The 23917-nt window shown below is 54.2% G+C and overlaps 1 protein-coding gene across 9 annotated transcripts in view; it reads right to left on the bottom strand.

Moving 5' to 3' along the window:
• SMG6 (SMG6 nonsense mediated mRNA decay factor) overlaps positions 1-23917 on the bottom strand; it is a 142590-nt gene that overhangs the window by 13224 nt on the left and 105449 nt on the right. For 8 of the 9 annotated variants that reach the window (XM_039508330.1, XM_039508325.1, XM_039508334.1 and 5 more), the window contains exons 14-15: positions 5777-5953; positions 1029-1178 (exon numbers count right to left, since the gene is read on the bottom strand). In XM_039508330.1, the coding sequence (XP_039364264.1) occupies positions 1029-1178; positions 5777-5953 (327 nt within the window). The remainder of the gene's footprint in view (positions 1-1028; positions 1179-5776; positions 5954-23917) is intronic. The other variant, XM_039508326.1, reaches the window with a different exon arrangement.

Raw genomic sequence — 23917 nt, 5'->3', positions numbered from 1 at the left:
CCAGCCAATAGCTGGAGGGTACACATGTGTGCGCTCTCCCAGTAGGGCCTTCAGCGGCCCTGTTTTACAACCACCTCGGCACAGACTGCAGAGTTCACGCATCTGGCCAGACAGATGTGTCTGGCTTACGTTCAAGGCTGGAAAATGAAGAATTATGGAAGTGAAGGGCCCTGGGCATTAGAGAGGGCGGAGGTGAGGGGGAGGGGGACCAGGGAGAATTTTCCTCTGCTGAGAAATCCTCATCTGGGCTGCGAGGGTGGAGGAGGAAGAGGGGCCAGAGAAAGCAAAGTGGCCAATAGCCATGCATGTGGGCTTGCTCTTAAAGGGCCAGTGCACTCACAACCAGGGCCCAGCTCCAAATCCACCCAGCTTAGTTCACAAGCTACCACTGGGGAAAGCTCTAGGAACTCAATGAGGCTAGAGTAAGAGAACCTCTGTCTGTCTGCTTGTGTTGCCAAAGTGATGCTTTGGTTACAGCCATGTGGCAGCATCTCCCTATGGGGGCTCTTTAATTGCCTGCAGAGACCCCCCCACCAGGGCAGCAATGCAGAGGCACATCACGAGGCCTGGCTGTGCAGATCCCTGACGGGAGGATGACCCCACACGGGGGGCAGCACAGTGACACCTGGCCTCACTTGCCCTGGCTGCTCCCAGGTGTCCGACAGGTTTGCATTCACCTTGGCCTGGCTCCTTTCTTCTGAAGCCAATGGAGGCTTTTCCACTCTCTCCCATGTGACCCAGAAGGAAAGCTCAGACTTCTGCGAGACTCCCCAATAGCTCCCTGCCCTCAGACACAGCAGGGAGAACAGCTGACTCCTACCCTCCCAGTGGGGATACAATCTTGCATCCGAAGAAGTGGGTGTTCACCCACGAAAGCTCATGCTACAAAACATCTGTTAGTCTATAAGGTGCCACAGGATTCTTTGCTGCTTCTACAGAACCAGACTAACACGGCTACCCCTCTGATAAGTGCCCAGGTGTACGAGGGACGGGCTCAGCGACGCTCCCACTCGCCAAGGCTGCCCTACCTGAATCTTGTCCCGACGACGCTGCTGCTCAGCTACTTTCCTCGCCAGTGCTTGCTTCCTGGCTCTGAGTTCCCTGATGTCAAACTCTTCTCCACTGACTTCAGCCTCAGAATCATCTTCAAACGCCTCAATCCTCAAGTCATCCTCCTTCTTACAGGAAATCCAGTCAAACCAGAACAGGAGAATTCATTATAGGTGAGAGTCAGCAACACTGAACGCCCCTCCCCAGCACACAAAGCCCCCTGCTGCTCTGACACTCCTTGGGGAGGTTTCAGCCTATTTCTGGAAATACTAAACAAAAAAACAAGGGAAATGACCCTCCTCCCCACCTACCACCAGTTAATGCAACAGGGCTGAGTGACACCAGAAAGGCCAGGAAATCCAGAGCTGAGGCTTAGAGTAAGGAGGGTGTGGTGGTTAATGCACAGGTCTGCATTCAATTCCAGGCTCTGTCAGATGCCTGGTGTGACCCTGGACAAGTTATTTAACCTCTGCGAATGGGGAGAATGCAGCTGCCTTTCGCCTACCCTTCCTCTGCCTTGTCTATTTAGACTGTAATCTCTCTGGGGCAGAGACTGCGTCCTATCATGTGTCTACCAATGGGCTCCAACCTCTCGGTACTACCCTAACACAAGTGAAAACTCAATAAAGGCTGGAAACATGAACTGAGCCTTCTGCCACTAGAGAAGGAAACTTAGATTCCTGGATTCCAAGGCCAGAGGGACCATTAGATTGTCTGGTCTGCCCTCTTGTGTAACTCAGGCCAGAGAACTGTCCCCAGCGCTCCATGCATCAAACCCATTCTTTCTGCCTGCACCACAGCAGATCTTTGTGAAAGGGAAGTCCAATCTGGATTTAAACAATCCAAGTGTGGAGAATCCACCCATCCCTCGCTGAGCTGTTACGCTCACTCTGAAACACTGGCACCTCATTTCCAGTCTGACTTTGTCTGGTTTCAGCTCCCAGCTCCTGGGTCGCGTTCAGCCTTTGTCTGCTGGACTGAGGAGCCCTCTCCGCTCACAGATCTTCCTCCAGGTGGCTATTTACAGACCGTGATCAAGTCACCTCTGCCTTGTCTCTTGGCTAGCACTGGCAGAGCATCTCTCCCTTCACCGGAAGGCAGGTTTTCCAGACCTCAAATCACTGCAGCTCATTTCTGAGCCCTTCCAGCTGGCCCACGTCCTTTCTGAAGCGCGGACACCAGCACTGAGCACCATCCCCAGAATGGTCTCCCACAGGCCGAATGCAGTGGGAACACCTCCCTTCTCCTGCTCCACAGCCAAGGATTGCATTCACCCTCTTAGCCAGCCCACGCTTCAGCCGATTTCCACCATGACCCCACGGCCTTGGCAGAGCCCCCCCTTTCCAGAACTCGCCCCCCCGTAAGTTAGAGCTGCTTTCCTGGCTCCTAGCTGGAGGACCCAGCCTTTGGCTGCATTGAAAAGCAGGTTGGCCAAGGGCGCCCAGGTTCCCCGGTGATCCGCATTGCTCTCGAGAACTGTCCTATCCCACCATTATCCACCACTGCACCAGTCTGGGCCTCGGCTCCAAACCTTACCCCCCGGGATTTTATATTTTCTTCCACACCACTGACAAAGACTGAGTAGCTTTGGGGCGAGAAGAGATCCCCGTGGGACCCTTCTAGATATACTCCATATTGGACTCGGCCTCTGGCCTCATCGTGGTTCCAAGGCAGGGTGTACAGCATCCTCTGGGTTTTGCACGAGCACATTCCTAGTTAATAAGTTGACTCATTTACATTTCTGACTAGCTCCTGGATGGTGGTTGATACCCTTGGTGACTGCAGCAGGCTGTGTGTGCTGCTCCAGGCCAGTAAGGATGTGCAATTGCCTGAGGGAATTGGGTGGGAAGGGCTCATGTTGGGGGCTTCTTGTCTTGTTTCAAGAAATCCCCTTGGAAGGGCCTCAGGACTCCTGTGTGTTGGAGCTGAGGGGGAAATGGCAGTTCCTCTGCCACACTGAGCTGCATGGCTATAAACCCTGACACTCCCCTCCCCTTCCTCTGCTGCATGGGGCATGGGGCACTTGCAGGTTTAAACCAGTGTAAATGGTGGATTCTTTGTAATATGAAGTCTTCAAATGGCAATTGGAGGATGTCAGTAACTCAGCCAGAGGTCAGGGGTCTGTTACAGGAGAGGGTGGATGAGGCTCTGTGGCCTGTGAGGTACAGGAGGACAGACCAGATGATCATGACGGTCCCTTCTGGCCTTCAAGTCTATGAGTCCTTGGGTTCCGGTTCCTGTGGAAGCCCCTGTGCTGGAAGTTAGCCCCTGCTCTTCATGCCACATGGCGTGTGTTTGGGGGTCAGTTTGGTTTGCTCAGATGGTCTTCATGGGACTAGGCCTGCTCAGACATTCCCACTGATCAGGATGAACCTCGGCCACACACAAAGCACCAATTCCCAGGCCAGGGGGTGAGGCTTTCAAGTCTCAACCAAGCCCTGGACCTGGCAAGAGAGGCGAAGGCTGACAGCCTGGGACAGAACTTACTAAATCTCTGGGCGTCTGTGACGAAGTGGGACTGTTCTTAATGTTTCCTCTGAATACTGTGTGGGTGCCTCAGTTTCCCCTATGCATTTCTTACATCTCTAGGTGGTGGGATAAAGGCCAGTGTGCATAAATCACTGACACTCTGTCTCCCTGGCAACAAATGGCCCGGGCCCTTCCCCCCTGCAAGGAAATAGCTAAAGGTGAACAAAGAGATCAGGCAACCTCCTGGACCAGGAAAGAGACAAAGGCCAGAGAGGAGGGGCTGGAGGGGGTTTTGAGTTTGGGGCTGGCTGGGGACGAGGAGTGAGGGCAGACATGGGGGTCTGGCTCACTGGGCCCCAGAATGGACCCGGCTGAGGGGTCCCGTTCTCTGTACCTACAAGCTCTGTTTTAGACCCTGTTCCTGTCATCTAATAAACCTCTGTGTTACTGGCTGGCTGAGAGTCACGTCTGACTGCAAAGTGGGGGGGCAGGACCCTGTGGCTTCCCCAGGACCTTGCTGGGGCGGGCTCACTGTGGGAAGTGCACGGAGGGGCAGAGGATGCTGAATGCTCCAAGGTCAGACCCAGGAGGTGAAGCCGTGGGAGCTTCTTGCCCTGAAGACAGTCTGCTCCGAGGGAGAGGAGGCTCCCCATAGTCCTGTCTGGCCTTGTGGGGAGCAGTTCCAGAGCATTGCCCGGGGACTCCATGACAGCACTCCAGCCTCAGCGCAGCTCCAAGAACTCGGAGAGGCTTTCAGGGAGCACAGGCTACTCACATATGCACTGGGCACCTCATGCTTCCTGGTTTCACACTCAGTAATTTTACTGAGCCCAGGCAGGGTCACACATTGAGCAGCTCCTCCCTCCTAGCGACCCTGTAGCCATGGGAAGGAGGAAGACAGAGCCCTCAGACTCACTTCCTTCTCTCAGGACAGCACAGACCACAGCGAGAGGTAGAGAGACGACAGCCCCAGCGTGGGGCACAGTTCAGATGTGCAGCCTGCAGTGTTGTTTCCAGGTTTGGAATAAGCTCACCCAGGGTCAGGGGATGGTCACGCTGGCCTGCTTGAGGCTCAGCTCGGACCCAAATGCAGAAGCTCGTGGGTTACGTAAGGAGTTCACAGAGAGGTTCCCACAGTTAAGCAAGCCTAGGGGCCTCCCTGGTTAGCCCAGAGGGGCAGGGAATGACAGGGCGTGGGGCGCCAGTCTCTGCCCCTTAGCCCAGTTATGGAAGAAGGAATTCCTGCCGCCAGGAAATCCCTGCTGAGAGGAATGAGGGTGCCCGAGTGGCAGACACTGAACTGTGCCACAAAACTCCAGATGGGTCGTTCTCTCTCTCTGGTCTGTCTCTGTCTCAGAGCGGAAGGATTCACGTCTCTGTGTATCACAGTGGCTTATGACCACTGCTGCCGGGATCTCGGACTGTCCTTCCCAAGAGCTGCAGTCCTGGTCTGTCCCCCTGCAGGTCAGGGTCACGCCCAGTGCTGCCATGCGGAGATCGCAGGCGGGCTGAAGGGAGCTAACACTCTCTAGCTGGGTGCCTGGGCTCCTCTGGGGACAGCTGAGCTAGCTAAGTGGACTCTCCGAAGGCAGGCCACCCACAGGGCTTTCCCTACTCTAACCTGCTGTGTCTTTCTAGCCCCGATGGAGGAGGATGGGCAGAGCCAGGGCCACCCAGCCCCTAGCTCCAAATGCCTCCACTGGTTCCCTGGCATTTCAAACTGCAAGATTAAACACAAGGAAAGTGTCCACCTGCAGTGTGGCTGGCAGGGCCGCCGGACACACACTGAGCCTGGAGCGAAGCGAGGGCTACAGGAACAAGCAAGGGCAGAAAAACAAGAGAGAATTCCTTAATCACATCAGGATGTGAGAGGCAGGGGAGGGAGGGGGCGCGAATGTCAGCTCTTCCTGTGCGTGTGCTGGAGGCTGGAGTTCAGGCCTCTGCCACACTGAGCCTGAACCCTGACACCCCCTCGCCGGGCTCCCGCGCTGCACGCTAGGAGAGCTCTTCCCCCTTTACGCATGGAACAGCAGCATCTGGAACTCATAGCAGTGAGCAAGACAGAGGCACATGGGTGGGACTGGCAGGAAGGGGCACCAGCGAAGTAGACTCGAGAGACCAGGGCTGCTCACCAGTCCCCTCCCCTCGCCCCAGTGCAGAATGCACACACAGCCACCCTGGCTATAAACAGTGGGAGCTGCAGGGCCCCACAGGGGCGACCCTTCCTTCGCCGAGGCGCGCTCTTCCCGCACGGTACCTGATCTTCCAGTTGTTTTCCCTCTTGGCTTCCCATTTCCTTTCCCATGGCGTCTGGGACGGGTGCCACTGATACATATTTTCCACCCTTGAATGCCAGCAAAGGCTCTTCTTGTCCACAAAGGGCTTCCAGGAAATACTTCAGAACTGTGACCCTCTTGCAGTCAGCTGCAATAACCTACAGGGTGAGGACAAGGGGGTCAGGGAGAGAAAGAAAAACCGAGTCAGTGCCCAGGGAAGGCAGAGAGCAGCGGTGGTCAGCCACTGACCAAAGGGAAACCTTGGAGCCTGGGGCCCAGCTGCTGCGAGCAGCGCCGATGCATATAGCAGGGCCAAGTAAGCACCTGGGAGAGGATGGTTCCTCAGCCCCCTTTGGTTTGATGCCCAGCTCCGGTATCTGAGCTTGTGGCCCAGGGCAGGGAGAACTGGGGCAGGCTAATGCAAGCACAGGCCCCGACACCTCTTGTGCACGGCAGACAGAGGCCACCTCCCCAGCCTCTCCCTGGCAGCCCGCTCCCGGGTCGGAGCTGAAGGAAAGGCCTCCCACCCCCAGGCAGAATTCCCACCCAAGAGCTGGAAACCTGCTCAAGTGGGAGGTCAATGAGGAGGACCGTCCTGGCTGTTTCATTTCAGCTAAATCAACAGGAGCCCCCGACAGCCTCCCCAGTGGAAGCAGGAGGGTTCAACGCTCTAAGAGCAGGGGTCAGGCGGACAGCTGTCAGGGGAAGGACACCGGTGCTGAGAGCCAGCAGGTGGGGGTACTTTACAAAAGCCACACACCTCCTGGACCCCATTGCTGCCTCAGCCCATGAGCTCAGCTCACAAAGTAACCAGGGAGCCTGTCAGGGCTGAGCTAGCCAGGATGCAATTCAGTAGCGTAGGTAATTATCAAATGTATGAGACTCTCGGATGGAGTTTCCAGAGCACCAGAGCCTGGAATGCTCCCCCCTGGTGCCACAAGCCCCCCAGCCCTGCACCAGACCGTGGGCAGATCAGAATCCCTTCCCCTGCTAGCTAGCCCAGCACTGCGCCTGTACCCTCTCTGCCTGCTGCTTTCCCTGGGACACCAGCCTGGGAGAGCCGAACCCTTGGCGACTGTTTGTCCTGTCCACTGCAAACCGGGGCCGCAAGTGCTACAAACCTATGATGGCCAAGTTCACAGCAACAAGTTACCCTTGTGCCCTGCTTGCTCATGCTCACTGGATTTCTCTTTGTACCAGTCTCACATGGACTTTGGTTCTGGCTCCACTTTACTCTGTTTACACTGGAAGTAGTGCCCAGATTCTGCTCCCCAAATCAGAAGGCCCCAGCCTGCTCCCCACTCATGGACCCCAGAACCAGACAGCTCATTTCTGGGTTCTTGCTGATTTCACTCCAGTGCAACCACAGTGAACCTGAGTGCCCAGCACCCATCGGGAGGGCCCAAGGATCAGACATCAGGAAGCAGGGGCGGCACCACACACAATGGGAGATAACTGGGCGGCTCAACACACAGTGTGGACATGGGGAAGAGATGGGGCAGCAGTGCAGTGCATCCCAGCTGTGCCGAGCAACAGCAGTCAGGATCCCATGTTGCTATGGGAAACACTGCGTATACCAAACACATGCAGTGGGGAGAACAGAAATACAGAAGCAGGGCTGAGGTAGCACGAGGGGCCAGGTGACAGTGAGTAATGGGCTGGCAGGCGGCACGCAGTGTGCCCCCCCCGTCCCCCCCCACACCAGGCTGCAGCGCAGAGGAAACTTCTGCACTTCCACAATGCTGCCAGTTTCCTCTCTGTGGGCTAATTTTAACCACCTTGTTGTTACAGTGTGTCAACCACCTGACCCCACTGTGACCCCTGACCTTGTGCCCCAGCTACTGCATGAACTAGGGAGCCTTATGTAACAAGCGCAGGGCTTTCCTCTGTGTCTGAAGCAGCACAGAATTAAAGGGCCCATCACTCAGACACCCTCTCCTCCGAGTCGCTCACAGACATTGCTAACTGCCGCAAGCCAGCTCAGACGCCCTCTCCTCCGAGTCGCTCGTACAGACATTGCTAACTGCCGCAAGCCAGCAGGAGTAACAAACCTGCCTCTGACTCCCCGGGGCAGAGGCCTCTGTGGGTGGTGGTGGTGGGCTGCCAGAAGGGAAAATGGAAAGGCTAAAGCCCCAGATCCTCAGAGATATTTAGGCACCTATCTCCCGCTGATTTCAGTGTGAGTCAGGTACCTAAAAGCCCTTGCAGGATCTGAGCCGAAATGCCTTCGGTTTAGCTAAAGAACGATTCATGGTCGAAGGGGATCCGAGAGTGAAGGGGAGAGTGGCACAAGGGGGAATGGTGTTGAACTAAGAGAAGGGAAATGTTGTCTGAACATCAGGAAAACTGTCGGGAATGTTGAAACTATCGTGCAGAACAGAACTACCAGACACACACGAACACGATTTGTGGGGGAAGAGTCAACATGGTTTGTGTAAAGGGAAATCATCCCTCACCAATCTACAAGAATTCTTTGAGGGGGTCAACAAACATGAGCACAAGGGGATCCAGTGGATATAGCGTACTTAGATTTTCAGAAAGCCTTTGACAAGGGCCCTCACCAAAGGCTCTTAAGCAAAGTAAGCTGTCATGGGATAAGAGGGAAGGTTCTCTCATGGAGTGGTAACTGGTTAAAAGATAGGAAACGAAGGGTAGGAATAAATGGTCAGTTTTCAGAATGGAGAGAGGTAAACAGTGGTGTCCCCCCAGGGGTCTGTACTGGGCCCAGTCCTATTCAACATATTCATAAATGATCTGGGAAAAGGAGTAAACAGTGAGGTGGCAAAATTTGCAGATGATACAAAATTACTCAACCTAGTTAAGTCCAAAGCTGACTGTGAAGAGTTACAAAAGGATCTCACAAAACCAGGTGACTGGGCAATAAAATGGCAGATGAAATTCAATGATGATAAATGCAAAGTGATGCACGTTGGAAAACAAAATCCAAACTATACATATAAAATGATGGGGTCTAAATTAGCTGTTACCACTCAAGAACAGGGGCGGCTCTAGGATTTGCACTGCCCCAAGCACGGCGGCATACCGCGGGGGGCGCTCTGGCGGTCGCCGGTCCCGTGGCTCCGGTGGACCTCCTTCAGACGTGCCTGTGGAGGGTCCGCTGGTCCCGCGGCTCCGGTGGATCTCCGCAGGCATGCCTGCGGATGCTCCACAGGAGCTGCGGGACCAGCGGACCCTCTGCAGGCATGCCTGCGGGAGGTCCACCGGAGCTGCCTGCCGCCCTCCCGCGGGACGCCGCCCCAAGCGCGCGCTTGGCGCGCTGGGGTCTGGAGCCGGCCCTGCTCAAGAAAGAGATCTTGGAGTCATTGATAGTTCTCTGAAAACATCCACTCAATGTGCAGCGGCAGTCAAAAAAGCAAACGGAATGTTGGGAATCACTAAGAAAGGGACAGATAAGACAGAAAATATCATATTGCCTCTATATAAATCCATGGTACGCCCACATCTTGAATACTGTGTGCAGATCTGGTCACCCCATATAAAAAAAGATGTATTGGAATTGGAAAAGGTACAGAGAAGGGCAACAAAAATGATTAGGGGTATGGAACAGCTGCCATATGAGGAGAGAATAAAGACTGGGACTTTTCAGCATGGAAAAGAGACGACTAATGGGGGATATGATAGAGGTCTATAAAATCTTGACTGGTGTGGAGAAAGTGAATCAGGAAGTGCTATTTACTCCTCCACATAACATAAGAACGAGGGGTCACCCAATTAAATAAATAGGCAGCAGGTTTAAAACAAACAAAAGGAAGTATTTATTCACACAATGCACAGACAACCTGTGGAACTCATTTCCAGAGGATTTTGTGAAGGCCAAAACCATAACAACCTTCAGCAAAGAAATAGATAAGTTCCTGGAGGATAGGTCTATCAGTGGCTATTAGCCAGGATGGGCAGGAATGCAACCCCATGCTCATAGACTCATAGACTTTAAGGTCAGAAGGGACCATTATGACCATCTAGTCTGACCTCCTGCACAACGCAGGCCACAGAATCTCACCCACCCACTCCTGTAACAAACCCCTAACCTATGTCTGAGTTATTGAAGTCCTCAAATCGTGGTTTAAAGATCCCAAGGTGCAGAGAATCCTCCAGCAAGTGAGTGTCCCTAGCCTCTGTTTGCAAGAAGCTGGGAGTGGATGACAGGGAATGGGTCACTCGGATGACTGCCTATTCTGTTCACTCCCTCTGGCACTGGCACGGAAGACAGGATACTGGGCTAGATGGACCATTGCTTTGATCCAATTTGACCATTCTTATGATCTAGGCTGGGTATCATCTCCCAAGGGAAGAGTGGGCACTTCACTGCTTGGAACACCCCTAAACCTAGACTGGACACCCTGGAATATGTCCTGGAGGCAACACCACTGCCCTCGCCTGTCACGGAGTCCCCGGGGATGCTCTGGAGCTGCTCCCCACAAAGCCAGTCAGGACTCTGGGGAGCCTCCTCTCCCTCGGAGCAGACTGTCTGCAGGGCAAGAAGCTCACACGGCTCCTGGGTCTCTCCTTGGAGCATTCAGCACGTGCCCCTCCGTGCGCTTCCCACAGCGAGTCCGCCCAGGCGGGGTCCTGGGGAAGCCATTGGGTCCTGCACCCCCACTTTGCAGTCAGACGTGACTCTCAGCCAGCCAGTAACACAGAGGTTTATTTAGATGACAGGAACACAGATCTTGCCAGTACAGACAGCAGGACCCCCTTTAGTTAGGTCCATCTGGGGCCGCAGGGAGGCCACAGCCCCGCTGGGAGGCCCAAGCCCAGTCGGGCGCCCCTCTCTATTTCCCAGCCAGCTTCCAAAACTGCCAAACCCCTCCAGCCCCTCCTCTCTGGGCTTTGTCTCTTTCCCGGGCCAGGAGGTCACCTGATCTCTCTGTCTCCCACACCTTTAGCAACCCCTTGCACGGGCGGGGGGAAGGCCCGGGCCATTAGTTGCCAGGAGACAGAGGGTCGGCCATAACTGAGGCACCTACACAGTATTCAGAGGAAACATTAAAAACAGTCCCACTTCGTCACACCATCGGCCACCCCAATCAATTGTTCTGTGGAGGAGCAAAGCTGGAAGGAACAAAGAATGATAGAGCTAGGCTGAATATCAAGGGAACGTCCTGCCTATGAGAGCTACCAGGCTGTGGAGATGTTGGGGAAATGGGAAAACCCCTTGCTTGGGTCACTGCAAACTAGACTCGCTAAGTCCCTGGTGCCCAGTCCTGCCTTGGCTCAGAGCAGATGGCTTCAGTGACAGGACTTTTCCAGCTCTAATCTCAGCAGTTCTATGGGCCTGGGCTGCTGTGTAAATGACCATGCATGCCCAGCTCCAGCAGCTCAGCACAGCTGTGCGAATACTTGGGTGTGGTGGTGCCTGGGCTTGCACACGTGTGCGGGAGTGACGTGGTGGGGTGAGTGGGTGCTGCTGGGACACAAAGCATTGGGGCTCCCCTGTGTCACCCACAGAGGAAGGACTCACAGGCCTGCAAAGAGCTTGCTGGGGACTGGTGAGTGGAGCAACCTCTCTGGTCACTAGCAGCACGAGGTGGAGTCTCTAGCTGGTCACTCAAGGTCTAGCACACAAGCAGATGATGGCAGGAATACAGCTCAATGCAGGACCTGGGATTGGCGTGAGGGGCCCAGCCTGGCTAAGCAGCTGGGCATCCTGAAGGGATTTTTGGGAAGCACCTCCGACATTAACGGCAGTTGTGCGTGCACCGCAGCTACACCAACAGGACTCAGCGCCGCCCCAGCTCCTGCAATGTGGCCACGGGGCTGCATTCCTAGCCCACCGTGAGAGACGCTTTCCCCCAGACACCTGAGGGAGAAGAGCCTGGGAGTAAACAGGAGGGGCCAGGAATAAATTGCAAAATCCCCCACAAAGCCAGGGAGCTTCAGCCTGGAGAGTGACCAGCGATGGTGCAGAAAAGTCCTCCCGCACCCCACAGGGGTGGGGTGGGGGCAACTAGGCATGGCCTCTTACCCCCTCCCTGAAAAAAAATCCAACTAGGAAGCAAATGATTTCCTGCCAGGCTAACACAGGCTGAGAGTGTTCAAAGGGAGAAGCGCCCAGCTGATGGACTGTGACATAATCCCCCAGTAACTTGCCTCATGAACACAGTTTTCCAGGCTGCATCAGAAGCAAATAACCTCAGCACCCCCCCATCGCGTGAACACCCAGGAATAACAGCCTTGCTAGCAGCCAGCAGCCCAGGGCTGGGCTCTCCCCAGTTCAGAATGGCACCGGGAACGGTGGCCTCTCTCACACGGTCTGAGCAGGCTGACCCTGACTCGCACCCGGGTAGCTGGTACTGTACAGCAGCAGCCTGCGTGACACACAGCTACACAGGGCGCTGGAAGCTTCCTGTTTCAGGGTGGAAACGGAAGCACCCGTATCAGCCCCAGCATGCCAAGAATGTTCCAGGCCACTGGGCTTCACCCCAGCGAGCCCATCTGACCCAAAGGGGCAGCCCGGGGCCATCAGTTACTCTTCACGCAGGCTCAGCTGGGAAGGAGCAGCCTGGGGGGTGGGGCGGGACGATGTGTATATCTCTGATGCTGCAGAAAGAACTGAAAGTTCAAATGCAAAACTAGAGAGTGGATTTGCTGAGGTGCAGCAGCAGACGGGGCCCAACAGCAGAACGTGCCCTTCCCCCACAGGCTGTGCAGTGAGACAGCAGGAACCGAAAACCCTGGCTTCAAGTATTCACTGAAGGCTACAATCAGCTTGACACGCACACAGCCACTTGAAAAGGAAAACTGAAACCAAGCTTTGGTGAAGTGGTCTGGTGCCCTACTGTGACCTGGGCTCAGTTCCCTAGAGACATGAGTGCTGCTGGGATGACAGTGCCCCTCACTACCACAGCATCTCCTGGGGACACGCAGCTGGAGGTCTGAGGAGGGGATCGCCGTGGGGTGGCTTCGGAGGTAAGGTGCAGTAGCTGCATGGATCACGGGCCTAATGATTTCATGGGGGCTAGGTTGGGCCTATGCTAACTCAAACATGTCAGATACGCAGTAAGACACTCTTCCCCCCCCCCCCCCCCGCACATGCTGCCTGCCTGCTAACGCACAGTGAGGAGGGCTAACTGCCTGCTAATTCACAGGTCATATGTTAACATGCTAATCATTCACAAAGACACAGCAGGACATACATTAACATGCTAACTGCCTGACACAGTGGGATGCATGTTAATTGCACCAGCTGGTGCATTTTCAAAGAGCCTTTGCAGTTTTAATGCTATCAGCCCAGCCCTGCTATTTTTGCCTTCCAGTGACCATTTACAGAAGACCACAGGACAGGGCACCAAAGCTCCCCAGGTGTAATCCCTGCTCCAACCCCCCCTCCCTCGGTGTCCTTTGCCTCCTTTTCCCCATGCTGGCCCCGGGGTGGGGTGGCTGAAATATGTCGGAGGGAAAGGCACTAACAGGTGATGGGCAGTATTAGCTCTCTCGCTATGTTACTAGAGGATTCTGTGCTGAAGCACTGCTCAAAGCCATGGGCACAGGAAGGCCAGAAGCCAGCCTGAAGCACACGCAGCCATGAAGGCAGCACATGTGCTACAGGAGACTAAAGGCAGGGAGGGACTCACTCCTGTGAGCTGCAAATGCAGTGCACCTGGCACTCACAAGGTGACATCACCAGACACTAACCAGATTCTTGCTCTCGATCAGCTTTGGGGCAGCTTCTTCCGTCAGTGCTGGACCAGGCTGCTGTACATACAGCTTTTCCTCAGCGAGGCTAATTGTGTCACACCCCCTGATGCCTTCAATCAACTTTTACAACTTGGTAATTTTACAGAGCAAATAACCGGGAGGCAGAAACGCAAAGTCTCCTTCAGCTACTCTACACACTCTGAGAAGTCTACAAAGGGCTGGCCAGCTGGCCTTGCAAAGCCTCAATTAGCAGTGGGGAGTCCATCATCTCTAGAGAGCTGAGTCTGAGTGGCAGGATAGGTTTGGTCCAGTGACTGTTCCCTAGGGCTGTGAACATTTTTGCACCCTCTGCGATGTAGCTAGGTCAACCTAAAGCAGGCTGTAGCTGCAGCTAGCTCAGTGAAGAACTCTTCAGTCGACCTAGTTATTGCCTCTTGGGGGGGGGGGGGGAATCACCGACATCAGTGGAACCCCCTTCCATCACTGTGGGAAGTGTCTACTGCTAATTCCGAGGCTGTGTGCCCTGTCAGAGCTGTTTTGTGGAGTTGCGAGAGAAATAAGAAAGCAGTTAGCAGGCTCTCTGGTGGAGGGCGTATGGCTAAGCAAGGGAAAAGGGACTCCTGCACCCCTGACAGACACACGCTGCCCTTTCTCTGTGGCCTCTGAGTTGATTCACTAAAGCTAGAACAGGTCAGAGAAGCTTGTTCAACCCAGGAATGGTTTCTGAAGGTCCCCAGCTGGCAGCAGTGACCTGCCTGGTAAAGGAGAATGTGGAGCTGGCCTGAAATGAAGTAGCTCATTGAGCTGTTTCCCAACATCTTCTGATAGCGAAGTTGCTGGTGATGAGCAAGGCCCACAGCTGATGTGGCTCAGAGGCTGACAGCAGGGGCAATATGGAAGGCACACAGTCCGTTTGGCAGGAAAGGGGGGTTGGGCCTCCAGGTTCTCTGAAGTTTGCAGAACGCAAAACAGTGTCAGTAACAACCAGAGCATGGTAGAGTCCTGCCCATGGAAACAGACACCGGTTGCTGCATCCCTTGGAGATCTGACTTATGGCCTTAACAGTGGGAGGGAAACAACAGTTAAGGAGCTAGAACATTCTGCCTCATACTGGCAGAGCTAATCTGGAAGCAGTCTGGGTGAGTTTGCACAGCTTGTGCGTCCTCTGTGCAGCTCCTGGATGCCTTCCATCACAGATGAGAGTTTTATGTCAAATTTTAAGTTTGACCACAGATATTTGAACCTCCCTGCACCACAAATGCAGTATCTTCTCTGTGGTTTCGCTGGCACCAAGCACACATTTACGGCTCTCTAGATGTCTGTCTGTCATTTAAATATCTCACAGAAGTGCCAAAGGCTTCAAAGCAGACGGGGTCCTCAGGCAGACTCTGTGATTCACCCTCTCCAGCCTCTGTTAATCTGCCCAGGAAGGGAAGAGGTGCAGACGCAGGCCAAATCCATGCAGAGGGCACTGGCTAGGCTAATACTTACACTCTGTGAAGTTTGCTTTCCAGAGAATGTCATCTGAGATTCCACTCTACGGTCCCCAGTTCCTTGCCCTGGTGGATATTTGAACGGGGATGAAAGACTTGGGAATTTTCTGCTCCTCTTTCTGGAAACTTGGGATAAGAAAACTTCTGAGGTTGGAAGAGACCATTTAACTTCAGCAGCTCAAAACCACAGAAGTCAGTAATGCGGCTACCACCTGGCTACTGCTCAGAGTGGCTCTGCTCCTGTCCTCAGCGACTCAAATACAAGCAGCTTTCCCAGGTTGGAATCCAGACCTTACTGAACTGGGAGCCTGCCCTGGGGAAACTGGCTGCATTGCTCGGTAACTTGTAGCACATGAAAAGAACTGAAGTGTTTTGCTATGACAGACTGGTACTGAATATGGGAAAGGCCACTCTGCCAGGAAAAACACAGTCCCTCCTCAGCCCCCAAACCAAGGGAACTCAGCCTTATCATTTCACCCCACTGAATACGGGGGGGGGGGGGGTGTGCAAACCAAAAGAGTCTGACCAGAGGGTCTTTGAGCTAACACGCAGGTATATGGGGGAGTTATGGGGAGTGGCAGCAGGAAATCTGAATTAACGTATGTTTGTAGACTTGAGTCAGGTCCAGTGTAATTCTAGCAGGTTGTGTGGGTTTCATTTCCTTCATGTGTTTTTAGGCTAGTACCCGAATTGGATGGTCGCCCCACTGATTTTCACGTGACTTTGTAGAGTTAAAATACTGTCGAGTACACTGCTCCCAGAATGCTGCTCTTCCCACCTCGGAGACACCAGAAATCACACTGTCAAACCCTCAGCAAACCAGCAAGGCACAGGAGTGTTACTAAGCAAAATCGCATTATGTTCAGTGAATGGCAGAGCAAACGTGCGTGGGGAGCAAGGCTGCCCATGTTAGAGGAAACAGGTACCTAAGTCACAGCAGCATGATGTAAAGTCTCCGTTCCGAAAACCAAAACTAATACTCTGCAAAACACTGGCCTCATCCATCTGCTGCCACTCTGAACACTGCACCGTGCCCCAGCACGGCTGAATCTCATGGAGAAGCAGCTGAACGATTTCCCTACAAATAATAGCTGTCCACCTGGGCAGCCAATGTGTGCATCAGGCTCCAGGCAAGGGCCCTGCGAACGTCCAGCAAAGCGCAGCTGGAATGGGAATGCCAACAGCCTCTAGGGAGTGGCACAGCCAGACAGGGTGTGCAGTCTGTGGGGAGGAGCTCCCTGGGAACCCAAATTCCCTTGAAAACAGAGGGTGGGGCTATGGGAGGGAGTTTAATGACACCAGAAAAATGCCTCCACAACTTGGTCAGCTGCTACACCACAGCCCAAAGATATTAGCGATACTGGCACTTCCCGCCACCACAAGAACCACACTTGCAGCATGCTCATGGCAGGGCGGGAGGCAGCGCACTGACACTGCTTCCAGCTGCCACTCTGGGGAGAGAGAAATGCTGCTCTGTACTTCGCTCCACAGCGAACTGCTGTCACTTAGGGGACTCCCGCTGACGTTAGGAGAGTCGTGTGCCTCTGTGGGAAAGGGCTGCTCCAAGCAGGACAGGCTTCGCTAGCCTGTCAGAGAGGTAACTCTGAACTGGAGTGGAGCTCTAGCCCCTGTGAATCCTGCTCTGCAGCCTTGTCTCTCAGGAAGCAGCAAACACAGCTCTGCTACTTGTACTGAACATTCAGCTTGGCTGGCTGGCTCTCAGAATCACTCCTTTCCAGCTGGGCTGGGTGTTAAACACACACCTAGGAAGGGGAACAAGCAATTGGAATTCACAGCTCGCCTGCAAGGAAAACCTATTCTTTGTCTGTTCTCTCCAAACCTCCTCCTCCTGGGACCCAGATGCAGAGAGCATTTGCTGGGCGCGTGCCCTGACACGGAGGAGCTGAACCAGAACAATAGGGGTGCGGACACTGGATGGGGCTGGATGAGGGAGGGGCTGGGGGGCACTGATCCATTCTTTTGACTTCATTCACACTTACAGCTGCTATAGCTACATTTCCTGAAAGCACAGTAGGAAGAAGGGGTATGTGCTTGCTCCACCCTCCATGTAACATTGTCCTTGCAATCCAGCTGTGTGCTAGGAGCCAATTTTGGGCTTTGGCAGAGCTGCTGGCCAGACATTACCAGGTCTGGTGTGAACAGAGCAGGTCCCCACCCGATGAGCACTGCACGGACTCAGACCGGAGAGGAGGGAGAGATGGTCTGGGGGAATGCAGTGTATTCTGATGAGTTCAAGGTGAACCCCAAGTTCACAAGCAGCAGAATGAAGGGAAGCTGTGATTGGTGAGACCTGAGCAACTTGGCCGGGGCACAAGAGAAGGCATATTACACTGCTCATTGCCACACCAAACATGCAACAATCCCACTGCCCAGATACAATGAACATGAATCAGGCTATGTCCAGGTACGGCTCCCACGGCAGGGTTACTGCGCACACAGTCAGCACGGGGTGTACATCTTCCAACACACAACAGCACGCGAAGCTCCACAGAGAGAAAACAGAGCTGAAACCAGTGCATCAGTGCAGCGTGCCTGACTCATGGCTGCTGGGGAACCTGCGCTCTCCTGACACTCGTGTGGAGCTGCAAAACGGATTGTTCGCATTTGATTTACTAGGTTTTACAAAGGAAAAGCAAAGACAATCTGGAGTCACTCAGCCTGAGTCACAGACAGTCCTGAGCAACCTCGACTGCCAACTGAGTGTTAGTACCTGGCAGCAGCCAGGGCACACTGCCCACCCAGTGCAGCCATGTACCAGGACACACTGCATTAGTGCCACCTGCCCGCCCAGTGCAGCCATGTACCAGGACACACTGCATTAGTGCCGCCCGCCCACCCAGTGCAGCCATCTACCAGGACACACTGCATTAGTGCCGCCCGCCCACCCAGTGCAGCCATCTACCAGGACACACTGCATTAGTGCCACCCGCCCACCCAGTGCAGCCATGTACCAGGACACACTGCATTAGTGCCGCCCGCCTGCCCAGAGCAGCCATGTACCAGGACACACTGCATTAGTGCCGCCCGCCCACCCAGTGCAGCCATGTACCAGGACACACTGCATTAGTGCCGCCCGCCTGCCCAGAGCAGCCATGTACCAGGACACACTGCATTAGTGCCACCTGCCCACCCAGTGCAGCCATGTACCAGGACACACTGTATTAGTGCCACCTGCCCCCACCCAGTGCAGCCATCTACCAGGACACACTGCATTAGTGCCACCTGCCCGCCCAGTGCAGCCATGTACCAGGACACACTGCATTAGTGCCGCCTGCCCCCGCCCAGTGCAGCCATGTACCAGGACACACTGCATTAGTGCCGCCCGCCCGCCCAGCGCAGCCATGTACCAGGACACACTGCGTTAGTGCCACCTGCCCGCCCAGTGCAGCCATGTACCAGAACACACTGCATTAGTGCCGCCCGCCCGCCCAGCGCAGCCATGTGCCAGGACACACTGCATTAGTGCCACCCGCCCGCCCAGCGCAGCCATGTACCAGGACACACTGCATTAGTGCCGCCCGCCCGCCCAGCGCAGCCATGTACCAGGACACACTGCATTAGTGCCGCCCGCCCGCCCAGCGCAGCCATGTACCAGGACACACTGCATTAGTGCCGCCCGCCCGCCCAGCGCAGCCATGTGCCAGGACACACTGCATTAGTGCCACCCGCCCACTCAGCACAGCCATGTACCAGGACACACTGCATTAGTGCCGCCCGCCCACCCAGCGCAGCCATGTACCAGGACACACTGCATTAGTGCCGCCCGCCCACCCAGTGCAGCCATGTACCAGGACACACTGCATTAGTGCCGCCCGCCCACCCAGCACAGCCATGTGCCAGGACACACTGCATTAGTGCCGCCCGCCTGCCCAGAGCAGCCATGTACCAGGACACACTGCATTAGTGCCGCCCGCCCAGCGCAGCCATGTACCAGGACACACTGCGTTAGTGCCACCCGCCCGCCCAGTGCAGCCATGTGCCAGGACACACTGCATTAGTGCCGCCCGCCCACCCAGCACAGCCATGTGCCAGGACACACTGCATTAGTGCCACCTGCCCGCCCAGTGCAGCCATCTACCAGTGCCCACCTGCAGGCAATGACACGCTGAGTAGGAAGCTGCTCCGGAGGCATGTTCAGGATGAAGTTGTTCCATAGCCAACCTAGGGAACCAGCCCTCATGTGTCAAACATCAGTCATTTTTTGCTGCCTCCATGTCTAAAAACTAGTGCCTAGAATTTTTCAAATGGGAAAGTATTTATTTCACTCTCCCGTAACACAAACACAGCAAACATTAAACAACCGAACTGAACCAGGAAGGCCAGATGCCACACCTGGGGAGGGACCATGTATGGAACATTTTCCTCCCAATGTTATTGGTTGGGAAAGTGCTGAGAGCAGGAAAGGACGGATGCTGCCATCAACACAGCACCTGTCCATCCCTTCCAGGCCCTGAGGATCTGGAGGAGCTAAAATAGAAAACAACTGAAATTGCCTCCAACACCTAACTAATCTAGGATCAGATCACCACTGCTTCAAATGCAACGTGTCCTGCTGCCTCTGAGCCCTCCCGTCACCCCAGCTTGTCACCTCCCCTCTGTCCCACACTCAGTGTTGCCAGATCTTATTTCTTCCTGTTCAATGTTGTTAGCCTCCATCCTTTCCACTCCACACACCCCAACTCTTTCACCCTCACCACGGTCATCTCTCACCTCCCCCCAATCCAACATGCTGCCCTCTGCCACCATTAGGACCATGTCACTCCTACCCCTCAATGCCTCTCACTGGCTTCCTGCCACCTTCTGCCTCCCATCCTGTTAACATCTGTTGGGATCTCACAGCTCTGCTCCCGCCTGAATCTCTGATCATCTCCTTTGGGCACTCCGTGTAATGCAGCCTTTGCTTGCCATCTGGCTCCGTCTCCACCTTCTGCACTAGAATGTGTCTCTCTCAGACCGCTCCTTACACCTGGAACAGCCTCCTGAGCCCGTAGTGAGCCCTCACCCCACTGCGCTTTGCTCAGCAGCTCCCTTGATGCTGCCTGTGCCCGACCAGCAGTCGACTTAAAATGGCACGAACATAAAGCAGCAGCTGACCTCCATAGAGCACTCCCATCCCTCACCCTGACCTCCCACTTCCCCGACCCCTGGAGCACGAGACCCTGACTTACGTTCTACAGCGCTGGATCCCGGGCAGGAACTTTGCCTGTAAAATGCCACACCCACGTACAGGGCTATATCAGCAATAACAATAGCAACTTTCAGCATTAATTGCTCCTATGCTCACACAAATACAAAGAAAATGTGTCCTTGTATTTTAAAAGCAGCAGCGACGTGGGCACAACACTGGCTGCCTGTGCTCTCGGGGAGCTGTGAGAGCACCCCACTAACATGCAGTGACACTCTACGGAACGCTGCCTGGGGCTGAAGGGGCAGACGCAGGACTTCGCAGAGCCCCGGCCCCGGCCCCCGCCCCTCCTTGTGCACAGGGCTTGGCAAGGGGAGAACTGCAATTCTCTTCACTTTCACAAGTCTGAGGACCACATCTTGGTGTCTGCGCCATTGTGCTTGGTACTGACTGCCCCTCACGACTGTCCTGCTCTTTTGAAGCATTATGGTACGAGCATGCATCTGTAATGTGGCGGTCCCAGGCTATTAGAGAGACAAGGTGGGGGAGGTGATATCTTTTATTGGACCAACTTCTGCTGGTCAGCGAGATCGGCTTTCGAGCCACACAGGCCTGAGTGTGTGCAGCCTGAGACCTTGTCTCTCTCACCAGCAGAAGTGAGTCCAATAGAAGCTATTCCTCACCCTGGTACGTGCGTCGGTCTGGGAGCTCTCCAGATGAGGCAGACACTGAGGGGCCCTGTCTGGATACAGGTGAAGTGAACCTGCGCAGGGTGCTAAAACAGGATATGAAAGACAGGGAGAACACCGGCACATGAGGTTTCATCGGTTACTTCACAAGGACATAGGTTTCCCTCCCCACAGGGCTTTCCAAACATTACCTAGCTCTACTGAGCTAGGTCACCTCGGCTTCCACGCCTGACAGAAGAGAACGGCAGCAATGGAGGCAGGAGATGACCAGGACATGGACAAGTGTCTTAGCCACCAGGACAAAAAGGAAGGTTTGATTTTCCATATGTGGCTGACAAAACAGCAGCAAGAGTTGACTATGGCAAAGATGTGTGGGGAGAGGAGAGGCAAGCTACACAAGGGACCTCCAGGGCCAGGGTGGCTGGTGCTGCTGCTCACTGCAGTGCAGGATGGCAGAAACGGAGAAGGAGCTCAGTTAGGCCATACTGAGTGTGGGTTGGCAGCCAGCCATCCCCAGGATGAGATGTCAGAGACAGGCAGATATGCAGGGCAGGGCAGAAGTACATTTGTGAGTCATTAGCATAGAGACAACTGAATCTATGCAAAGGGGCTAAGATTGCCCACAGCTATGGTATCCAGGAGAACCAGGAGAGTATAGGGTCATAGCAGCCTAGGGATGAGAGTATGATCCACAGTACTGAAGGCTATCCACGAGGCGAAGGATGGAGGAGAGGCCAAAGGCTTGGCCAGGGAGCAATCACTGGGGAGCCCAGGCTGGTGTGCATGTGTTGATGGATTTAATTACTCTGGGACAGGTTTTCTACTAGAGATGCAGCCTTAGTGAGTGAGAGCTGTTTGAGTGGAGAGGGCAGGAACCAGATGGGGTGGTGTATCTGGAAGGGCATTAGAAGACCCTATCCAGCAGCACCAGTTAATGGCAACTTCCAGAAGCTTGTATGTGCAAGAGAGAAGGGAAATGAGACTGTAGGTGGAGGAACAGGTGGGATGAAGGGATGGGGGACAGCAGTGCTGAAAGGAAGGAGGCGAGAGCGCGTGAGAGGAAGGGGCTGAGTGTGAGGGTGAGGAGGTCAGTAACTGGGAGGGAATGGGGTCGGGGGGCAGTGGAAGGGACAGTAAGAAGCAGCCCAGGGTAAGGTAGCCGAGGGGATGTGGGTATTTAATAAAGAAGAGAGGGCCAGGGGCGAGAGAGGAGGAGGGCTGTGCCAAGTGCCTGCATGGCACAAGGTTGGGACCTTGAGTGCTGGCAGCACGCTCAGCGCTGTGTAAGACACTGGGAAGAGTTGGCTCTTGGCCCTGGGCGCTTACAAGCTAAACCCCACAGCTCAACTGCTCTGGGTGACCAGGAGCGCCTGTCTGCCAGTGCTGGGGGCAGGGAAGAGCGACGCTTAGGAGCTGCATGGCAGAAGTGGGCCCTGAGCAGGCATTATAAATGAGAGGATTGGGAGGGGTTCCCGGTGCAGGGGCCAGTGTGGGAACAAGTGCACAGATGAGAGTGAGAGGAGGAGGGGAGGGAGAAGTGAGGCAGGAGTCCCTGGCAGGGCAAGGGTGAGAAAAGAGAGCAGAATCCGGCCTGGCTGACAAAGGGAGACTTCAGGACTGGGCTCATTGTGCTCATGTTCCATTCAAGGCAAGAGCTAGCGTATGCAGAAGGGAGGCCAAGGGAAGGTGTGATTAGACACCCATGGGTGGCTGGGCTCTCTCCAACCCTGTGGAAATAGAGGCAAGCCAAGGAGAACAACGTAAAAAGAGACAATTTCTATTAGCAAGTATATAGGACTTGGATCCTCTGGGCTGTCTCCTGACACCTAATTAATTACCAGGTAGCATCCCCTTGAAGCTGCCAACACAACACACGCAAGTTCCAGCACGATTCAGAGATGAACTTTGCAATAAACTTTAGCGTTTTACTTCATCTCCTGCCACAGCTTGAGATCCTGCAGGAGGGGGAGGGGGTGATGAGGGGCAAAATCTAAAGCAGACGAGATCACTGCTGACTAATGAACTCATTAATGGCTCTGAAACAGAAACTCCATTTCCCTGAGAGCAGCAGCTTCCAGCCAGGTGAGAGCTGCTTGTATTTTCAGGTCCTGGTATGTGCTTCTCCCCACCTCCTGCAGGAAGATACCAGGCCTCTGCAGACCCCAGACTGCAGCTGACTCCCCTGGGTTCCTTGCTTTGGATATGATGGAAATCAATCTTTGGAACCCCTGAAGAACTTGGGCTCTATGTGAAGTGGCTTTAACTACGGTATCCTTAGCTACCAACTACAGAGGAGACTAAGTGAAGAAAGAGGTCAAGGAAGAAGGCTAGGAGGAAAGGGACCAGACAGAGAGCTGACAACACAGAGGACAAGTGGTCAAGAGAAAGTGAAGACTGAGAAAACAGGCAACCTAGAGGTGAAAGGTTTCAGAGCAGCAGCCGTGTTTGTCTGTACCAGCAAGAACAACGAGGAGTCCCTGTGGCACCTTAAGAGACTAACACATTTATTTGGGCATAAGCTTTTGTGGGCTAGAACCCACTTCTTTGGATGCATGCGGTGGAAAATACACTAGGAAGATATATACACACACAGAGAACATGAAAAAATGGTGGTTGCCATACCAACTCTAAGGAGACTAATCAATTAAGGTGGGCTATTATCAGCAGGAGAAAAAAACCTTTTGTAGTGATAATCAGGATGGCCCATTTCAAACACTTGACAAGAAGGTGTGAGTAACAGGAGGGGAAAAATTAGCATGGGGAAATAGTTTTTTACTTTGTGTAATGACCCATCCACTCCCAGTCTTTATTCAAGCCTAATTTAATGGTGTCCAATTTGCAAATTAATTCCAATTCTGCAGTTTCTTGCTGGAGTCTGGTTTTGAAGTTTTTTGTTGGAGAATTGTGACTTTTAGGTCTGTAACTGAGTGACTAGGGAGGTTGAAGTGCTCCTCGTTCTTTTTGCTAGAGGTGAAAGACTCCATATCCTGCTCCCAGGAGAGGTCTTACAACCTGGACAACACGACTGTGGCTGTGAAGTACTATTTCCTAGCGACCAAGAGGGAAGCCAGTGCAAAAAGATTTCTCACCTTCTTATAGGGTGCATTCTCTTTTCAATTCACTTTTCTACAACAC

Source organism: Mauremys reevesii, linkage group 20, assembly GCF_016161935.1.
Source record: "Mauremys reevesii isolate NIE-2019 linkage group 20, ASM1616193v1, whole genome shotgun sequence".
Lineage (NCBI taxonomy): Eukaryota > Metazoa > Chordata > Testudines > Geoemydidae > Mauremys > Mauremys reevesii.
Note: the sequence above shows the minus strand (reverse complement) of the source record. Positions and strands in the feature narration are given on the sequence as shown.